A 14,616-nucleotide genomic window follows, 5' to 3' on the forward strand; every position below is an offset into this window, starting at 1 on the left:
TCGAATAGCAAAGGAGGGCACGAAGGCAAGTCCACCAAATGTGATCATCTTGGGCCAGTGCTGATCAGAGTGGTCACCGTCACCCGGAACCTAGGAGCAAACCGAGTTCCTGGCAGGAGGCAAAGGAAAAGGAGGAGAATAAAACTGATGCCAGGCCAGCCCGTTTTCTGTAAAGCCCCTCCCTAGTCCTGCAGCTGTCCACATGGTGGTCCTGGCCAGTAGCAGAAGCCATCCTCACAGAATGGGTGTCACGAGCAGCTTCCCCCAGCAATAATAACCTAGAACTCCAGTGAAACTCAGGTGGACGAGGAATAGAGAGCTGCTTGGCCTCATCTGCTTTTCTCCACCAAAGTTGACCCCATTTGAAGCTGTCCTGGAGGAGCAGGCCAGTCTTGGACAGAGGTGGCTGCCAGGCATCCCCGGAAGGGAGGCTGCCCTAAATCAAAAAGTGAGGCTGGGCCAGGTGTGCTGGTGCAGGCCTGGAATCGCAGCTACTCAGGAGGCTGAGGCAGGAGGATCACAAGTTTAAGGCCAGCCTGGGCAATTTAGAAAGCCCCTTACTGAAATGTTATTAAAAAATCGCATTTTAGGGCTGGGGTTGTGGCTAAGTGGTAGAGTGCTTGCCTAGCACACATGAGGCACTGGGTCGTTCCCAGCACCAGATAAAAAATACTATATACTAAATATTGTCATTCTACAACTAAGAAAAAGTTTTTAAAAATAGCATTTTTAAAAAGGGAGTGTGGATGTAACTCAGTCTAACATGTGTATGGCTCTGGGTTCCACCCCCAGTATAAAAAATAATAATAATAACTGAGGTTGGGGTTTATCTAGGGCTCTGGGGTCCAACTCCTGGGTATGCACCTTGGTTGTGCACCACTGGAAGAGTGACTTAACTTCTCTATGCTTCAACTCACCACCTATAAAGTAGGGATAGAGAAAGTTCCTACATCAAGGATTGTGGGTGGGATTTAATAAGGAATGGTTAACACACTTGGGTTAGCATTAGCCACCAGCACGATGACTGTCACGCTGTCACATGCAGGGCTAGGCTCAGGGATGAAAGTGGCTCACGCGTCCCCAGGGAGCTGACAGCCGAGTGCTCTTAACCCAGCCTCTGGCTCCTCTCTGCTTCTCTCCTCCTCAGTTCCCAGAGAACCCCACACCCTTCACATGAGTTATATCCCTGGTTCCAGGTTGGGAGTGTTTGTAGCTCCCATGTAAGATGGTTTTCCATCGGCTTGACCTGGGGAACCACCCAAGTGCAGCCACCTCTTGCCACGACCCCCTTACCTCTGAATGCTGAAGATGACCCTTAGGAGCCAGAGGATGCTCGGTATCAAGACAATATCCAGGATCTGCTGACTGTTGTATTTTCTTGCTGGTAAGAGACACAACCCTTTAATAATGCGCTTCCTCAGTCTCTGCCCTGGGGGGACTGGGACTGTGGGTCCCTGGGCAGTGATGCAACTTCCTGTCAAGATGGGAAAGGGGGCTGGGAGTGGGGCTTAGTGGTGAGCACTTGCCTAGCATGTGGGTGGCCCTGGGTTCTAGGCCCAGCACTGAAAAGAGAAGAGAGCAAAGGTCTGAGCACCAACGAAGAAGTGCAGCCTTGAATCCGGAACCATCTCTACAAGTCAGAGCCAAGGTGAGTGTGGAAGCCAGGCTTCCCTGTCCCCAGCCCCCAGCCCCAGAGCTGTGCGAGCAAATATAGACTGTCCTCAGGAAGTGGCTCCAGTTCTACAGAGCACATTGCAAGCGAGCCTTCCTCCCCCAGAATTCTTTTCATCAAGTTCCCTTAAGAAGTCTTAAATAATCCCAAGCAGGGTGGAGGTAGGTGTGGTAGGAAGAGGCGGGGACAGGGTCGGTGCAGGCTCCTGCTGTGGGGAGGACTTGGGTGGGAGGCCAAGGCAGGCAGGAGATGGAAGGGTAGAGGGCAGCCCCAAGACACGGCCCAGTGTTGGATAGATGACCAGGTAAGAATCTGGTATGATGGACTCCTACACGCGAAATCCCTAAAATACTGCGTGGCTAGACACACACAAAGGCACCATCCCTCTCAAGAGCATTGGATATAAGTGTGTGTGTGTGTGTACACACATAGGGACATATATTTCCTCCCAGTGTTGGGGGTTGAACCCAGGGCTCCACACACTAGATTAGTGCTCTATCACTGAACCACACCTCCAACCTGAATACGGAACACTTTTAATAATTTTCTGGTGTCCCCCCTCCTGGCTCCCAAATCTCCACAGTGCAGGGTGGATTTTCACCAGAGAACTGAGTGAGCACCTGATCCTCCATGAAGCCTAGAGCTGGAGACACTGACCTGACTGAATGGTGGCATCAGCCACCGTGGCCATCAGACTGTGATGCTGAACAGCGTGTCAAACCTAATAGCAAAAGCAAAGTCCATTAAGAATCAAGTGAGAGGCATGTCAAGCTCAGGCTCTGATGGGTCCCCAGAAAACTGAACCAACAGCTTATGTGAGATAACTAACCAGTGCTGAAATTCATTTCTGGAACTTTTAGGTCACTGCATGGGAAGCAAGAAACACTAGGCTTGAACCATCCCATGATCATCCATTGGCTACTCTGAGTCACCCGCAGAGATGCAGGAATCACTAACCCACATCACTTCGCCTTCCACAAAAGTCTATACTGGTGAAGAACATTTTTATTTTTCTATTTTTTGGGCACCAGAAATTGAACCAGGGGGTGCTTTACCACTGAGCCACATCCTCAGCCTTTTTTTTTCTCCATATTTTATTTAGAGACAGGGTCTCGCTGAGTTTCTTAGGGCCTTGCTAAGTTGCTGAGGTTCGCTTTGAACTCACCATCCTCCTGCCTCGGCTTCCCAAGACACTGGGACCACAGGCGTGCACCACTGTGCCCATCCGGTGAAGAATACTTGCAGAGGGCACAGTAGGTCTTTCCTGGTATTAATTTTACTATGTGCATTACGACTTAATGGAAGTAGAATTCATCATGCCATGACTTTCCTGACAGTGGTGCTAAAGGAGAAGAAAACACCGACCAGGTGCCCCCCAGCCACGTGCACTTTGGGAGAAGTTTCCTGGCACTAAGAGCAGTGGTCACAGGGGTCAGACCCTGCCTAGCTGTGCACCACCAAAGTCAGCCTGGGCTTGCGTGTCTGTGCCCTGCAGGGCTCGACACACAGCAGCTCAAGACGCACTGGCTGGCGCACAGCACCAGGGCCGAGGGTGGAGACCAGTGGCCTGGAGAAGGGAAGGCTCGTGGGAGACATGTCCACCGCCCAGAGGAGGGCTGGCCAACAGCCCACTGGCCAGCTACACAGGCTGAGTTTCTGACAGTGAGGTTAGGGAGTGGGCTAAGGAAGCTGCCAAAGGAATTGCCTCCTTGGCCATGATGTTCTAGGATGCCTGGCCTTCATTCCTAGTCTCATGACCTGAATGCCTAAGAGCCTTGTCCCTCCAGTGATAAGTGACAGAGGTGGAAGGAGCATCCTTTGCTATTCATCACAAGTCCTTTGTCAACCCCACCTGAGCTTAATGAGGTCGCCCTGGGAAAGCCCCTCAGGATGGGGATGTGAATCGACAAGGGAACCTACCAGGCAATCAGAGAACTAGAATTTCCAGCCCCACCCCCATCCTTGCTCCCTACCTCTGGGGAGGGCAGAGGGGCTGAAGATTGGGCTGATGGGATTACAGGCATGCACCAACACACCCAGACCTTGATATATTTTTAATACCTCTTTTAAATAGATTTTAACCAGTAGCCTTAAGTCTTTTCTAATATATGTTTGGATTGAATCCATAACCCAAAAATCAGTGAAACAGAGAATCTAGTTTTATTTCCAACACTGTTTCATCTTTTAGAGTGTCTGAGTTAAGATTACCCCTTGAAGAATTTACTGTATATTGTGGTTTCATTCTGACCTCCCATATGTACCTCGTTCTGAGTTTTAGAAAAGTCTGAGAAAAGGTGCCCAGAGATACCAAATATCTTGGAGTACTTAAAAAACACCACTATCTGAGTCTTGCCTTCTAGGGACCAGTTTTAATTTTAAGTGTGTAGTTTCTAAAGGCACTAGTTGAATAACCTGCAGCTGGAAAGCATTTTCTGATAATACCTTTTATTTAAAAGGCACATAATTTGTTTCCTTTTATTAGATACTGTGAATAAAGATATAATAAAAATAGAAGTGCAGCAATATCTTCAACAAAAGGATTTCAATTGCTTTATATACATTGTAAGGGTCCGGTGGAGTATCAGAGGGAAAGACCACAAGAGACTGGCTTCATGCAATATGCAGGAGGGAGTTTACTGAGGATCGATCCAATTCAGTGTGCTGAGGCTCAAGACTCACTCAGGAAGGGAGAGCAGCCCAGAGCCTAGAGCGGAGGTCAAGCAGAGCTTAAGTACACGTTTTTGGGGAGGGCGGGGCTTTGCATACATAAGAACAAATCATGAGATGCGGGAAAACTGAACAACAACTCTGAGACATGATAAGTCTCATTCATTGGTGGGAACAGATTGGATGGGGGTGATTGGTCACTCCTAAGCGGGGTACACATTCAAACTGATTGGTATTGGGCCTGCGATGCCTACGTGACATATTACACAGAATCCCAAGTTATTAGACAACCAGGGAGTCAGTGAGAATATTTACTGGGCAGTTCTAGTATTGTCCTAACAGCTACAGAGATTACAGGTTTTGGGGGTAACAGAGGAATTTTAACAATACCTGGTCTTTTACTTTTTAAATCAGGCCCTGCAGTTTAGAAACTTTATAATGCCCAGTCTTTTACACTTTAACTCAGGCTTTGCGGCTTAGAATCAGCTTAGAAATTTTACCCTTACAACATACCCATAATTTTTAAATTTATTTTTAATTTAAATTACATGCAAGTTCAATCTATCACTTTCTCTCTCTTATTGTATTTATTTACTTATTTGTGGTACTGAGGATTGAGCCCAGGGATTAACCCATGGAAATTTTACCAATGTTCTACATACCCAGTCTCCACCACTTTTGTTTATTTATTATTGAGACAGGGTTTACTGATATGCTTAGGACCTTGCCAAGTTTTTGAGTCTGGTCTCTAACTTGAGATCCTCCTGTCTCATCCTTCTAAGCCACAGAGAGTACAGGCATGTACAATGTTGTGATAGTACCCCAAATTATTACTAGTGGATTATGTAGCATTTTTATTTTGGGCTTTTAAAGAACCTGAACACTTTTATCAAAAACATATTTATTAAATTTATGCTGTTGCCAACATTTTTTACATGTTTTTGTTCCCTGAATCCTTATGTTTATTTTTTTTAAATTTTTGGTTTGGTGCTGAGTATTGAATCCAGGGGTGCTTTTACTAAGCCACATCCACTGTCCTTTTTATGTTATATTTTGAGACAGGCTCTCACTATGTTTCTTGGAGCCTTGTTAAATGAATGAGGCTGTCTTCAAACTACCAATTCTCCTGCCTCATTTTCCTGAACTTCTAGGATTTCAGGCATGTGTCACCACACATGACAATTTTAGATTATTATAATAGCCATTGCAACAGCACTGTACAGGCTGCAGGAAATTCATTTGATTTATGAATTAAATTCCTGAGGTAATTTTATGTAAAGTAGCCAGTGTAAGAGTGTTGTGTAAAGATTCCTTGGGAATAACAGGGATTTTTTTTCCTAACTTCTTTTGTGAATGACTGTTGGAAACCATAGTCATAAAAGCCCTAGAAAAAAGAATGCAAATTTATTTGTTTGCAGTTTACAGATATTTGCACATGCCCAGTCACCTTTTCATCTAAAACTTTACACTTCAAAACATAATAACTTGAACAAAATTTGTTAAATTTGAAACAGTGCACAAACAAATTTCTTTTAGGAGCAATTGGTAGTTGTGGAGTTATTACTGTGGTCAGCAAAGTTGGGCCAGGGCTCTGGAAGGTCTAAAATCTCACTCAGGGTATTGGTGATTTACTTTATTCTACACTATTATTACACCCACAATACAATACTGCCAGCAATAGTAGTTGAGAAAATATGCTGATAATGTCTTGAGCTAAACTGGCACCTTTGATATTTGCCTACTTCTCTCCACTGATCCCAGCTGTGTAATTAATATGGAACCAGAATGTGAATAGGGTGTTTTCTGGGCTTATTGTTTTGGGGTAAGCTGCTCCATTAGGGTGGTGGTGGGGGTCTGAAACCAGGCTGGTGCAAGTATTTTTGTATATGTTCATTTGCTCTGGCTGAGGTCTATCATTTTAAATGACAAAAGATTTAGAGTAATTTGATTGGAATTATTTTTCATACACTTTACAGTTTACATCAAGAAAAAATGCTGCAGTCTGGATGGGAACAAATAACGGAGCCACCACAAAGCCTTGTAGGTTCAAACAGCAACTACTTTATTTCAACTTTCACTGGCACTGCACGTGCACTTTTTGCCAATGCCACCCACGCAGCCCTTCCAGCAATCCAACCAATGGGAACTTTCCGGGAATCCCCAGGAGAACTCCAAAGCAGCAGAAGAACTCCAAAGTAGCGGGCACCTGAGGCAGCAAGAGCTGCCCCATTGCCTGGCAGTAAAGGTCAAATATACAATACAATCAATCCAGCATCACAGCAATTATATATAGCTTAACTCAAATCATCATCTCAATGGTTCGCTGGCATCACATTTCAAACATTCCCTCTTGCAAATGCCAGGTGTCATTCTGACTGGCTTTGGCTCTCAACAAAGAAACAACAGCTAGAATTTATCTCAAGACCCCTTTACATACAAAATATAGGTTGCCATTGAATATGTTGGAAGTTTAATCAAGGTTTATTAATTAGAGAACAGGCTGATCTAGAGAGAATGTAAAGTACCATCAAGTCCTTTGTTTTCAAAACAAAAAGAAATGTGAGCTATATAGGCATGCAGAAGAATTTTTTTTCTTTTTTCTTTGTTTATTTTATTTCATTTTTTAAATAGAAAGCAAATAGAGGAAAAAGGAAACCAAGGTGGGAAATATAATTACTGGCAGGAAATGAAACATCAAAAAATAGAATCTAGATTTCAGAAAAGAAAGATTTGACATATTGTATTTGGAGATGTGGATGGCATGAGTGTCCATGATAAGAATGTTGTAAGCTTCTGAAAGAAAATTGATACGGTGAATGAAGCTTATGTAACCCAGATCCTTACTTAAGCCATTTTCTGCCACCCAAATAAGCCATGCTAGGTAAACCACTGCTTGACTCTACTGCTGAATACTGAATAAAGAAAAGATTGCCATTGAGAGGTTTTCTTCTTACCTTCCACCTTTGTCATGTTTGTGTCATTTATGCTATAGTTAATCAATCCAAAATTATACAAACAGTAATGACATTTCGGCCCCTTTGAAATTTGTCAATGAATTCCTAACATTTTGATGGAGGCTCACAGCAGGCCTAGCAGGTGCCCTGAAGAAGACTTGGACATGGATGGCAGCATTAGAACCTTATTTTCCTCCTGAAATCAATCAATATTTTGAGATAACTTTCTGGCTGGAGGCAGAAAACAGCAAGCATTTCAGAAGAGTTGAGTCAGCTCCAAAATGTGTAAAACCCAGCTGGGCACTCTGGCTCAGTAGTTGACTGGTCAGAAATATCTACAGTAGCCTCATGATGGCATCCTTGCACAAAGAAAGATCAACCTTGGTGCTTGCCTCGTTTCCAGGTAAGTCACATGGATCCCAGGCATTGGGCACTCACCTGCCTTCCTAAAAAACCTGCAAAGCTATTACCCAGGTGTTCATTCTTAATAGTTGCTGAACACTCTGTGCTTTTCAAGGCGAATAAATAAATAAATGACAGCACCATGACTGCTCACCCCAGCCTGCTTGTTTTTATGCAAATAAAGTTGATCTGCTTCAAAACTGAGCTAAGTGGGGCTGGGATCCTAGCTCAGTGGTAGAGTACTTACCTAGCATGTGTGAGGTCTAAAGATCTTTTGGTCACTCCGAGTGTTGTGGTCACTTTCCTTTCATTGGTGCCGAAACCCGGGAGAGGGTTAAAACCCACTTTTGGGTCCCTCTTCCTTCGGAAGTGCCACTCACCGGATGGCCTGAACCCATTTTCTCGACTGCCAGAACTCCATCCACCACCGACCTTCGATTGGTGAGTTTCCCCTTCCTGGAGTCCTAAACCCAAATGTCAGGAGGATTTGACCTTTGATTGTCCGGCAAACCTCTTTGCCCACCTGCGGGGAGGAAAACACCCCACCACAGCCTTCAAGGCCACGGTGGCCCTCAGGGACTCCTTCCTAGGGCAGAATAGACTCCTGGGTTCAAAATTATTCCCTTCCCCTCCCAGCTGGTAGTTTACCAGCATAGGCTTTGCAGGTCTCCCTCAAAGGACTGTGTAACCTTCGGGGACACAAAACAGAAAACTGAACATCACACCCCACCCAGACCTTCATGGAGGCGCCTCGGTGGCTCTCCTAAAATCCTAGTCCTCACACCTTCAAGACTCGGCCGCCAGAGAGATGCTTACCCTCCCCTTCCTCCCTCTTCCCCTGTCTCTTTCTTTCCCCTCTTTCCGGCACTGCGGCCCTGCGAGTCTCCAGCCTCTCCAGGAGAGGTCCCGAAAAGAAAAGCCTTGGCCAAGGTCTCCCACTGCTACGGCTCCGTCCAGGACGAGAGCCTCGACTGTCAGGATTCGGTGACAACCAATCTCTGCAGCTCGAACCTGCCACTAAGGCACTCCTGATTTTTGGCTCTAGCGGGGACGCCCCTTTTGCCAATAAATGAGTTTCCTCCTTCTCTCTTATACTACAGTTGCGTCTCCTTCCTTCTCCTCTATACCAAGTTTGTGTCCCCTTTCCTCCTCCTCATACTACTTTGCGACATGGGTAATGTGTCCTCTCTGCCAGTCGACTCCCCTACAATGCCTCTTGGATAACCTCAAAACCCTCTCCTTGAAATCCAGACATAAAACCCCCAAAATTGATCAAATATAGCACCCAGGCATGGCCCACTTATCCCTTAGACAACCAAAGCAGATGGCCCCCTTTTGGGCCCCTGGATCCCTCCATTCTAAGGGATCTCTACAATTACTGTGAGCATTCGAAAAAATGGGTAAAGAGCTGCTATATCAAAGCTTTCTTCTTGCTTGTGCTCTCTGCACCTCTTGCAGACCTCTGCAAATTTTTCTAGCTTGCAAACCAAAACCCACAACCACTGATCCCCAATCTTCTCTTCCAGACTCATCCACTACTTTTGACCCTACTGATGAATTTCCACCCTATCACCTGGCTCAAATAGGTCCTCACCCTCAACCTTCTGCCCCAGCCCCTCCACTGTCTTCCCCACCTGAACAACCTGACTTCTCCTCTCCACTCACTAGATCAAAAACTAAACAACCACCTTTCCTCAAACCATTGCCTCTTTTCTGAGGTAGCAGGTACTGAAGGAATCCCTTCACCCACTCACTCCTCTCTTCTTCTGTCAGCGCCCACACCAGGTCCCACCAGGTCCTCTTACCAGCTAACTCAAAGCTCAAACAAGCTGAAGAGAGCCCTTGGACCCCTATCAGAGATCTGGTAAAAATGGCCTTTAAAGTTGCTTTGTCATCACTGAAAACAGGTTACTAAGAATTGTTCCTTACAGGCTTTTTGGGATATTCACTCCTATCCTTCCCTCTGCTCTACCTGTTCTACTGCTCAAGTTTTCCTTGCTAGGGAAAATTCTATTCTTTTATATCACTCCTTCCTCATTCTCAGATCCACGGAGCTGCTCTCAGCCCCGCCTTCCCATCTTCCCCCTCCCTACCCAGGCCAACAGAAAAGGCTTAACTGATCTTCTCCATAAATCTTCACCATGGCTGATTTTAGGACTTTCAGCAAAAAAATGTCTACAAAAAAGTTTAATGTAGATAAACTTCCTATTTTCATGTTGCCCTGTTTTACTTGGTCACTGAAAAAATCAGCACTCAAAAAGCTAGACACCCCGTACTAGTTTTTCACAAAATATGTAAAACAAGGCCTCTGGCTTTGAGCTGGTGCTTCACAGAGAAGGCTACATGTCTAAGATAAGGAGGTTACCAACTGGGCTCCATGATAACAGCCGGCAGGGGTGGGGAGGGTGGAAAGAAGAGGAGAGAAAGTGAAGAAAAAGCTCTCCCCCTTCCAAGTGTCCTTGAAGGGTTAACTTGACCAGAACAGAGAAAAAAAAATAAAAAACCTGCTTTTTGTGAACTTCTGCAGACTGTGAACTTCTGAGCCCCTCCCCTTACATGTTGGGTACAAAATTCTGAAACAACCTAAACTTGGGGTTCAGGAGATTAATTGATTACAACAGAAGCAATGTCCTCTGAATCCGGTTGCAATCAAATAGGACTATTTCCCTATCTTCGGTGCTATCTTAGGTGCCTTGCCTTGTCTGTCCCTACAATTCTATATACCTAAACATTTTCATGTTTTCATGAGATGGTCAACAGATGTGATTAATTGTGTGTTGCAAATAACAAAATATCTCTTGTTAAAATGGAATAACTTGCCTAAATTCAGAAATTTACAAGGATTGTTTCAAAGTGTGAATAAAAAAGAGTTAACAGATAGGAAAGAGAAATTAGAAGGTTCTAAGTATGGATTTAATACAAGGAAAATGTGTTTCTGGATAAGAGAGTCTATTAAGTAAATAAGAGGGTTTAAGCAAGTGATAAAGCAGGTCTGTGTATGCTGGCTATATAGGTTTAAGTAAGTGCTAAAGAAGGTCTGTGTATACAACTATGGTTAAACAACAACTGTTATTTTGCAATATTGTAATATGTTATTTCTTTAAAAGCTAGACTTGATTAATATAAAAACATCAATAGTAATTGTGGTACTATTACTCTTCTTTGTATATTAAATGCATTCATATTTTCCAGGTATATGTCATTAAGATAGAAGCTTTAAAAACTATATCAAGCTGGTGTTCTCCAAAAGGTTGCATGGTTATTTTAGGTTTATAAAAATAACTTATTGGAGATTTATTTATATCATTTAATGTTTTATAACTGGACCTGTTATCAATAAGATTAATATAAAGTTCTATACACTGGGTACAATTTAAATGTAATATACTGTGTTACCTAGTATTCATGTGACATCAAGCAACAACATATATGTAAACTTTATAAAATAATATTTAAAAAAAAAAAGATCAGCTTCAATACTAGAACACTTTACCTAAGATTTAAAGAGCCCTGGCTTACTTGAGATAAGGCTGTGCCTCCCATCTTACTACATGTCAGAATGACTCCAAAGTAGGCCAGACTTCAGTTAAAGCCCAATACTCTTAATTTAGGGTGAAACTGACTTTGCTGGATGTTTATGATCAAGATTTAAAGTTAAATTAAAATGGCCAAGAAAACCAATATTTGGCTCTGGCCTTCTGAGTCAGTCTGAATCCAGGGAACAGGGAACTTCTCTAAAGAGCTTTGCAACTCTGGGCCACATAACCTCCTGATCAGGGAGATTAATGAGACCACTGGAGAATGGAAAGCCAATCAGTGCATTTGTTGTGAATAGGAGGGTCATTGGAGACAGGAGACATCCCTGATGCTTCCAAGGGAAGCCACATGGTCAAGCAAGACCTGGACCCATCCTAGCGCAAAAGCACTAGCAGAACTGGGAAGCTGCTCTCAAGTTCCCCCACGAGTGACCCCTATGGGGACTCGGCTGACTCTTAACAATAGATAGAAATAAAGTCAATTTTGACCAACTTGATCTTAAACACCTACCAAAACCAGTTAAGCAAAAACACAGTCATTCCTGGGAGTAATGAAGGACAAGAACAGCTAGAAAAGAGGAGACAGCAACTAGCCAACAGGCTCCATGGGGAATGTTCAGTCAAGTATGGCCTGGGCTCCTCCCCCTCACAGGACCCCTATTAGTCCTCTCTATGTTTCTCCTAATAGGACCATGTCTATTAAATTGCCTACAGAAGTTCCTGCAAGATCAGATACACAAATTCACCAACAAGTCAGTCAATCAACTACTTCTTTAAGACTACCAGCCCTGGTACCCAAGATGGAGACCTACGACTCATGACCAACTCCTCTGGCTCCAGAGACTCTGTGCCCACCTAAAACCCTCTTCTTCTTTTACTAATCATTATTCTCTCTCAAGTTTTTATCTCAAACTACAGATACCGCTTCTACATCAATGTGACTTGACACCAGGATGACACCACCCACTCTCAGTTTATGGGTCAAGGCGATTGCCCTTCCACTGGCTACAATCAGGCTGTCACCCTGAACATTACTGGATTCAACGAAGCCACCTCCAATACTTCCTAGAGTCCCTGCTACAGGACCAGTGGCTGATACCAAGAATCTCCTCCATCCAGGACTGGTTTGATGCCATCGAGGACTTGTGGCTTCAAGAAACTTTTATGGTCTTTACCCCTACCATGGTAGTTGTCTGTAGCCACTGAGTGTTATTTCTGGCTGCCCTGGTGTTCTCAGACCTGTCCCCCGAACATTCCTCCACTTCCCCTTCTAGGTCTAACGCCGTCCACCATTAAGCAGGAAGAAGTCAGAGGACTTTACGCCCGCCATCCCCCATGTCACTTAGAAAAACAAAAAGGGAGGAATGTTGGGTGCAGAGCAGGCTGAACTGTGTTGTCTGCAGGGCAGGCTGAACAGATGTTGGCTGCAAGATAGCCCATGTACTCAAACCCCCCTCTATCTGGTCCTTTATCACCTGTTTGTGTCAAGTCCCGCTCAAGGCTGAGCACTCAACCCCCCTTGGGCCAACAAGGCAGCTTGCAGACCCAGAGGCCCCATTAGATTTGGGCTATAAAAACTCCCTCCTGCCAGGCCCCCCTCTCTCTTGCTCTCTTTCTCTTGCTCTTTCTCTCTTGCTCTTTCTCTCTCTTGCTCTCTCTCTCTCTTGCTCTTTATCTTTCTTGCGTGCACTCTCTGTCTCTCTCTTGCTCTTGCTCTCTCCCTGTTCATCTCTTCTCTTCTCTTCTCTTCTCTTCTCTTCTCTTCTCTTCTCTTCTCTTCTCTTCTCTTCTCTCTCTCTCTCTCTCTCTCTCTCTCTCTCTCTCTCTCTCTCTTTCCTTCCTTCTTTTCTCTTTGTTGCACTGCTGCAATAAAGATCTTTTGGTCACTCCGAGTGTTGTGGTCACTTTCCTTTCAAGGTCCAGGTTTCGATCCTCAGCCTCACATTAGATAAATAAGTAAATGTATTGTTTTCATCCACAGCTAAAACTTATTTTTTAAAAAGAGGCTAAGTGTTCTGTTTTGCTCCCCAAGTGGTGCAAAAAGTCACATAGTCATTAAGAGAGACTCAAGAAAGGTGCGGGCAGTGGGCGCCGGCAGGAAGAAGTCCACAGCTGAGTAGGGTCTGACTCCTAGCACTCAGATCTTTCTAGAGGTATAACACTAATAAAAATGTAAAAGGTAAAAATAAAAGGAAACTTCATTATCTGTTTGATAAAAAAATAAAAAAAGAAAAGAAAAGGAACCCAGCTCCTCCCTGGGAACTGCGCCCCAGCGGTGGCAGCTGGGTCCCATGTCAGCCAAACTGGACGGGTTTCCAGAGGGTTTCTCCAGGTATCCAGTCCTGGGAAGGCAGTGTCCCTCTCTTGGTCTTTTTTCTTCTTTTAGTTCGCTCTGGTCTAGGGTGGGCACCAGGTGAGAAAGTTGCCTCAGGAGTCAGAGTTCGCCCATGCCAGGGCTGGAGGGCAGGACCGAGGGCAGCAGAGCCTGGCAGCAGGGGAGACTGGAGCTCCCAGTCCCCTCTGTGGAGATAGCAGGAAGCCTGTATTGACTGCAGGCTGTGCTCCAGGCTCCATGCACCGCGCCTCGTCCCCAGATCGCTGGGCTCCGCAGGTTCCAGGGCTTGAAGGTGTCTCTGGCACTCTGTTCTAGGGCTCTTACTTGTCGCTCTCTGTCACTATGAAGGGACCAGTGTTGGAGCCCGCTTTCCTGAGGCTGTGGGTGCTGCCTGCTGTGTGCCCTGGAGGCCAGGCTTCCTGGCTTCTGGAAAGGACTAGAGCGAAGCTTCTGCTCCAAGACCCTGAAAGTGCCTTATTGGGGAAACCAACTCCAGTATGGAGCTCCTGGTCCTGAAGGGATCTCAGGGGACATGTGAGTTGGGGCGTGGCCTGCAGAATGTGGGTCTTGGGAGGAGTTGGCAGATCTTAGGTCAGGCGACAGCAAAGAAGCCCCCCAGTTTACTGTCTGGGCTGGCTGGCCAGGCACTGTCAGGTAGGGACACCTGGGGACGCCGGTGAGAAATCAAAAGGATGAAAACAACACCTCTATTCCCGGGATGGCAGAGCCTAGCAGAGGGGCATTTTCTAAAAGATGAAGAGATGGAAAATGGTCAAAACTAGTATATTTTAAAGTTGAAATGAAAGCTTGCAAAATTTTGGGACTGTACAGTTTTGTACCTTGTGCCTAAAGAAATATTAGGTCATTGACTCCCTTCTACTTTTTCTAGTTTCTGTTTTTATTTTATCTTAGCAAAGAATTGGTTTTGCCAGCATTTTCCTCAGGAGCTGAGCATTACCCACACCAGGGAATACAAACTTACAATTCTCAGGTTGCTTTTGACTTCAAGTCTGGGCTCCAGCACTTCTAAATGTAGAGAAAAATAATTTC

General features: G+C 44.9%; 1 protein-coding gene across 1 annotated transcript in view; it reads left to right on the forward strand.

The window, feature by feature from the left end:
* LOC144252184 (nephrocystin-1-like) overlaps window positions 1-12,511 on the forward strand; it is a 101,837-nt gene extending 89,326 nt beyond the window's left edge. The window contains exon 13 of the mRNA XM_077794682.1: window positions 12,506-12,511. Within this exon, the coding sequence (XP_077650808.1) occupies window positions 12,506-12,511 (6 nt within the window). The remainder of the gene's footprint in view (window positions 1-12,505) is intronic.
* The last annotated feature ends 2,105 nt before the right edge of the window (window positions 12,512-14,616 follow it).

This window comes from Urocitellus parryii, unplaced genomic scaffold, assembly GCF_045843805.1.
Source record: "Urocitellus parryii isolate mUroPar1 unplaced genomic scaffold, mUroPar1.hap1 Scaffold_37, whole genome shotgun sequence".
Classification (NCBI taxonomy): Eukaryota; Metazoa; Chordata; class Mammalia; order Rodentia; family Sciuridae; genus Urocitellus; species Urocitellus parryii.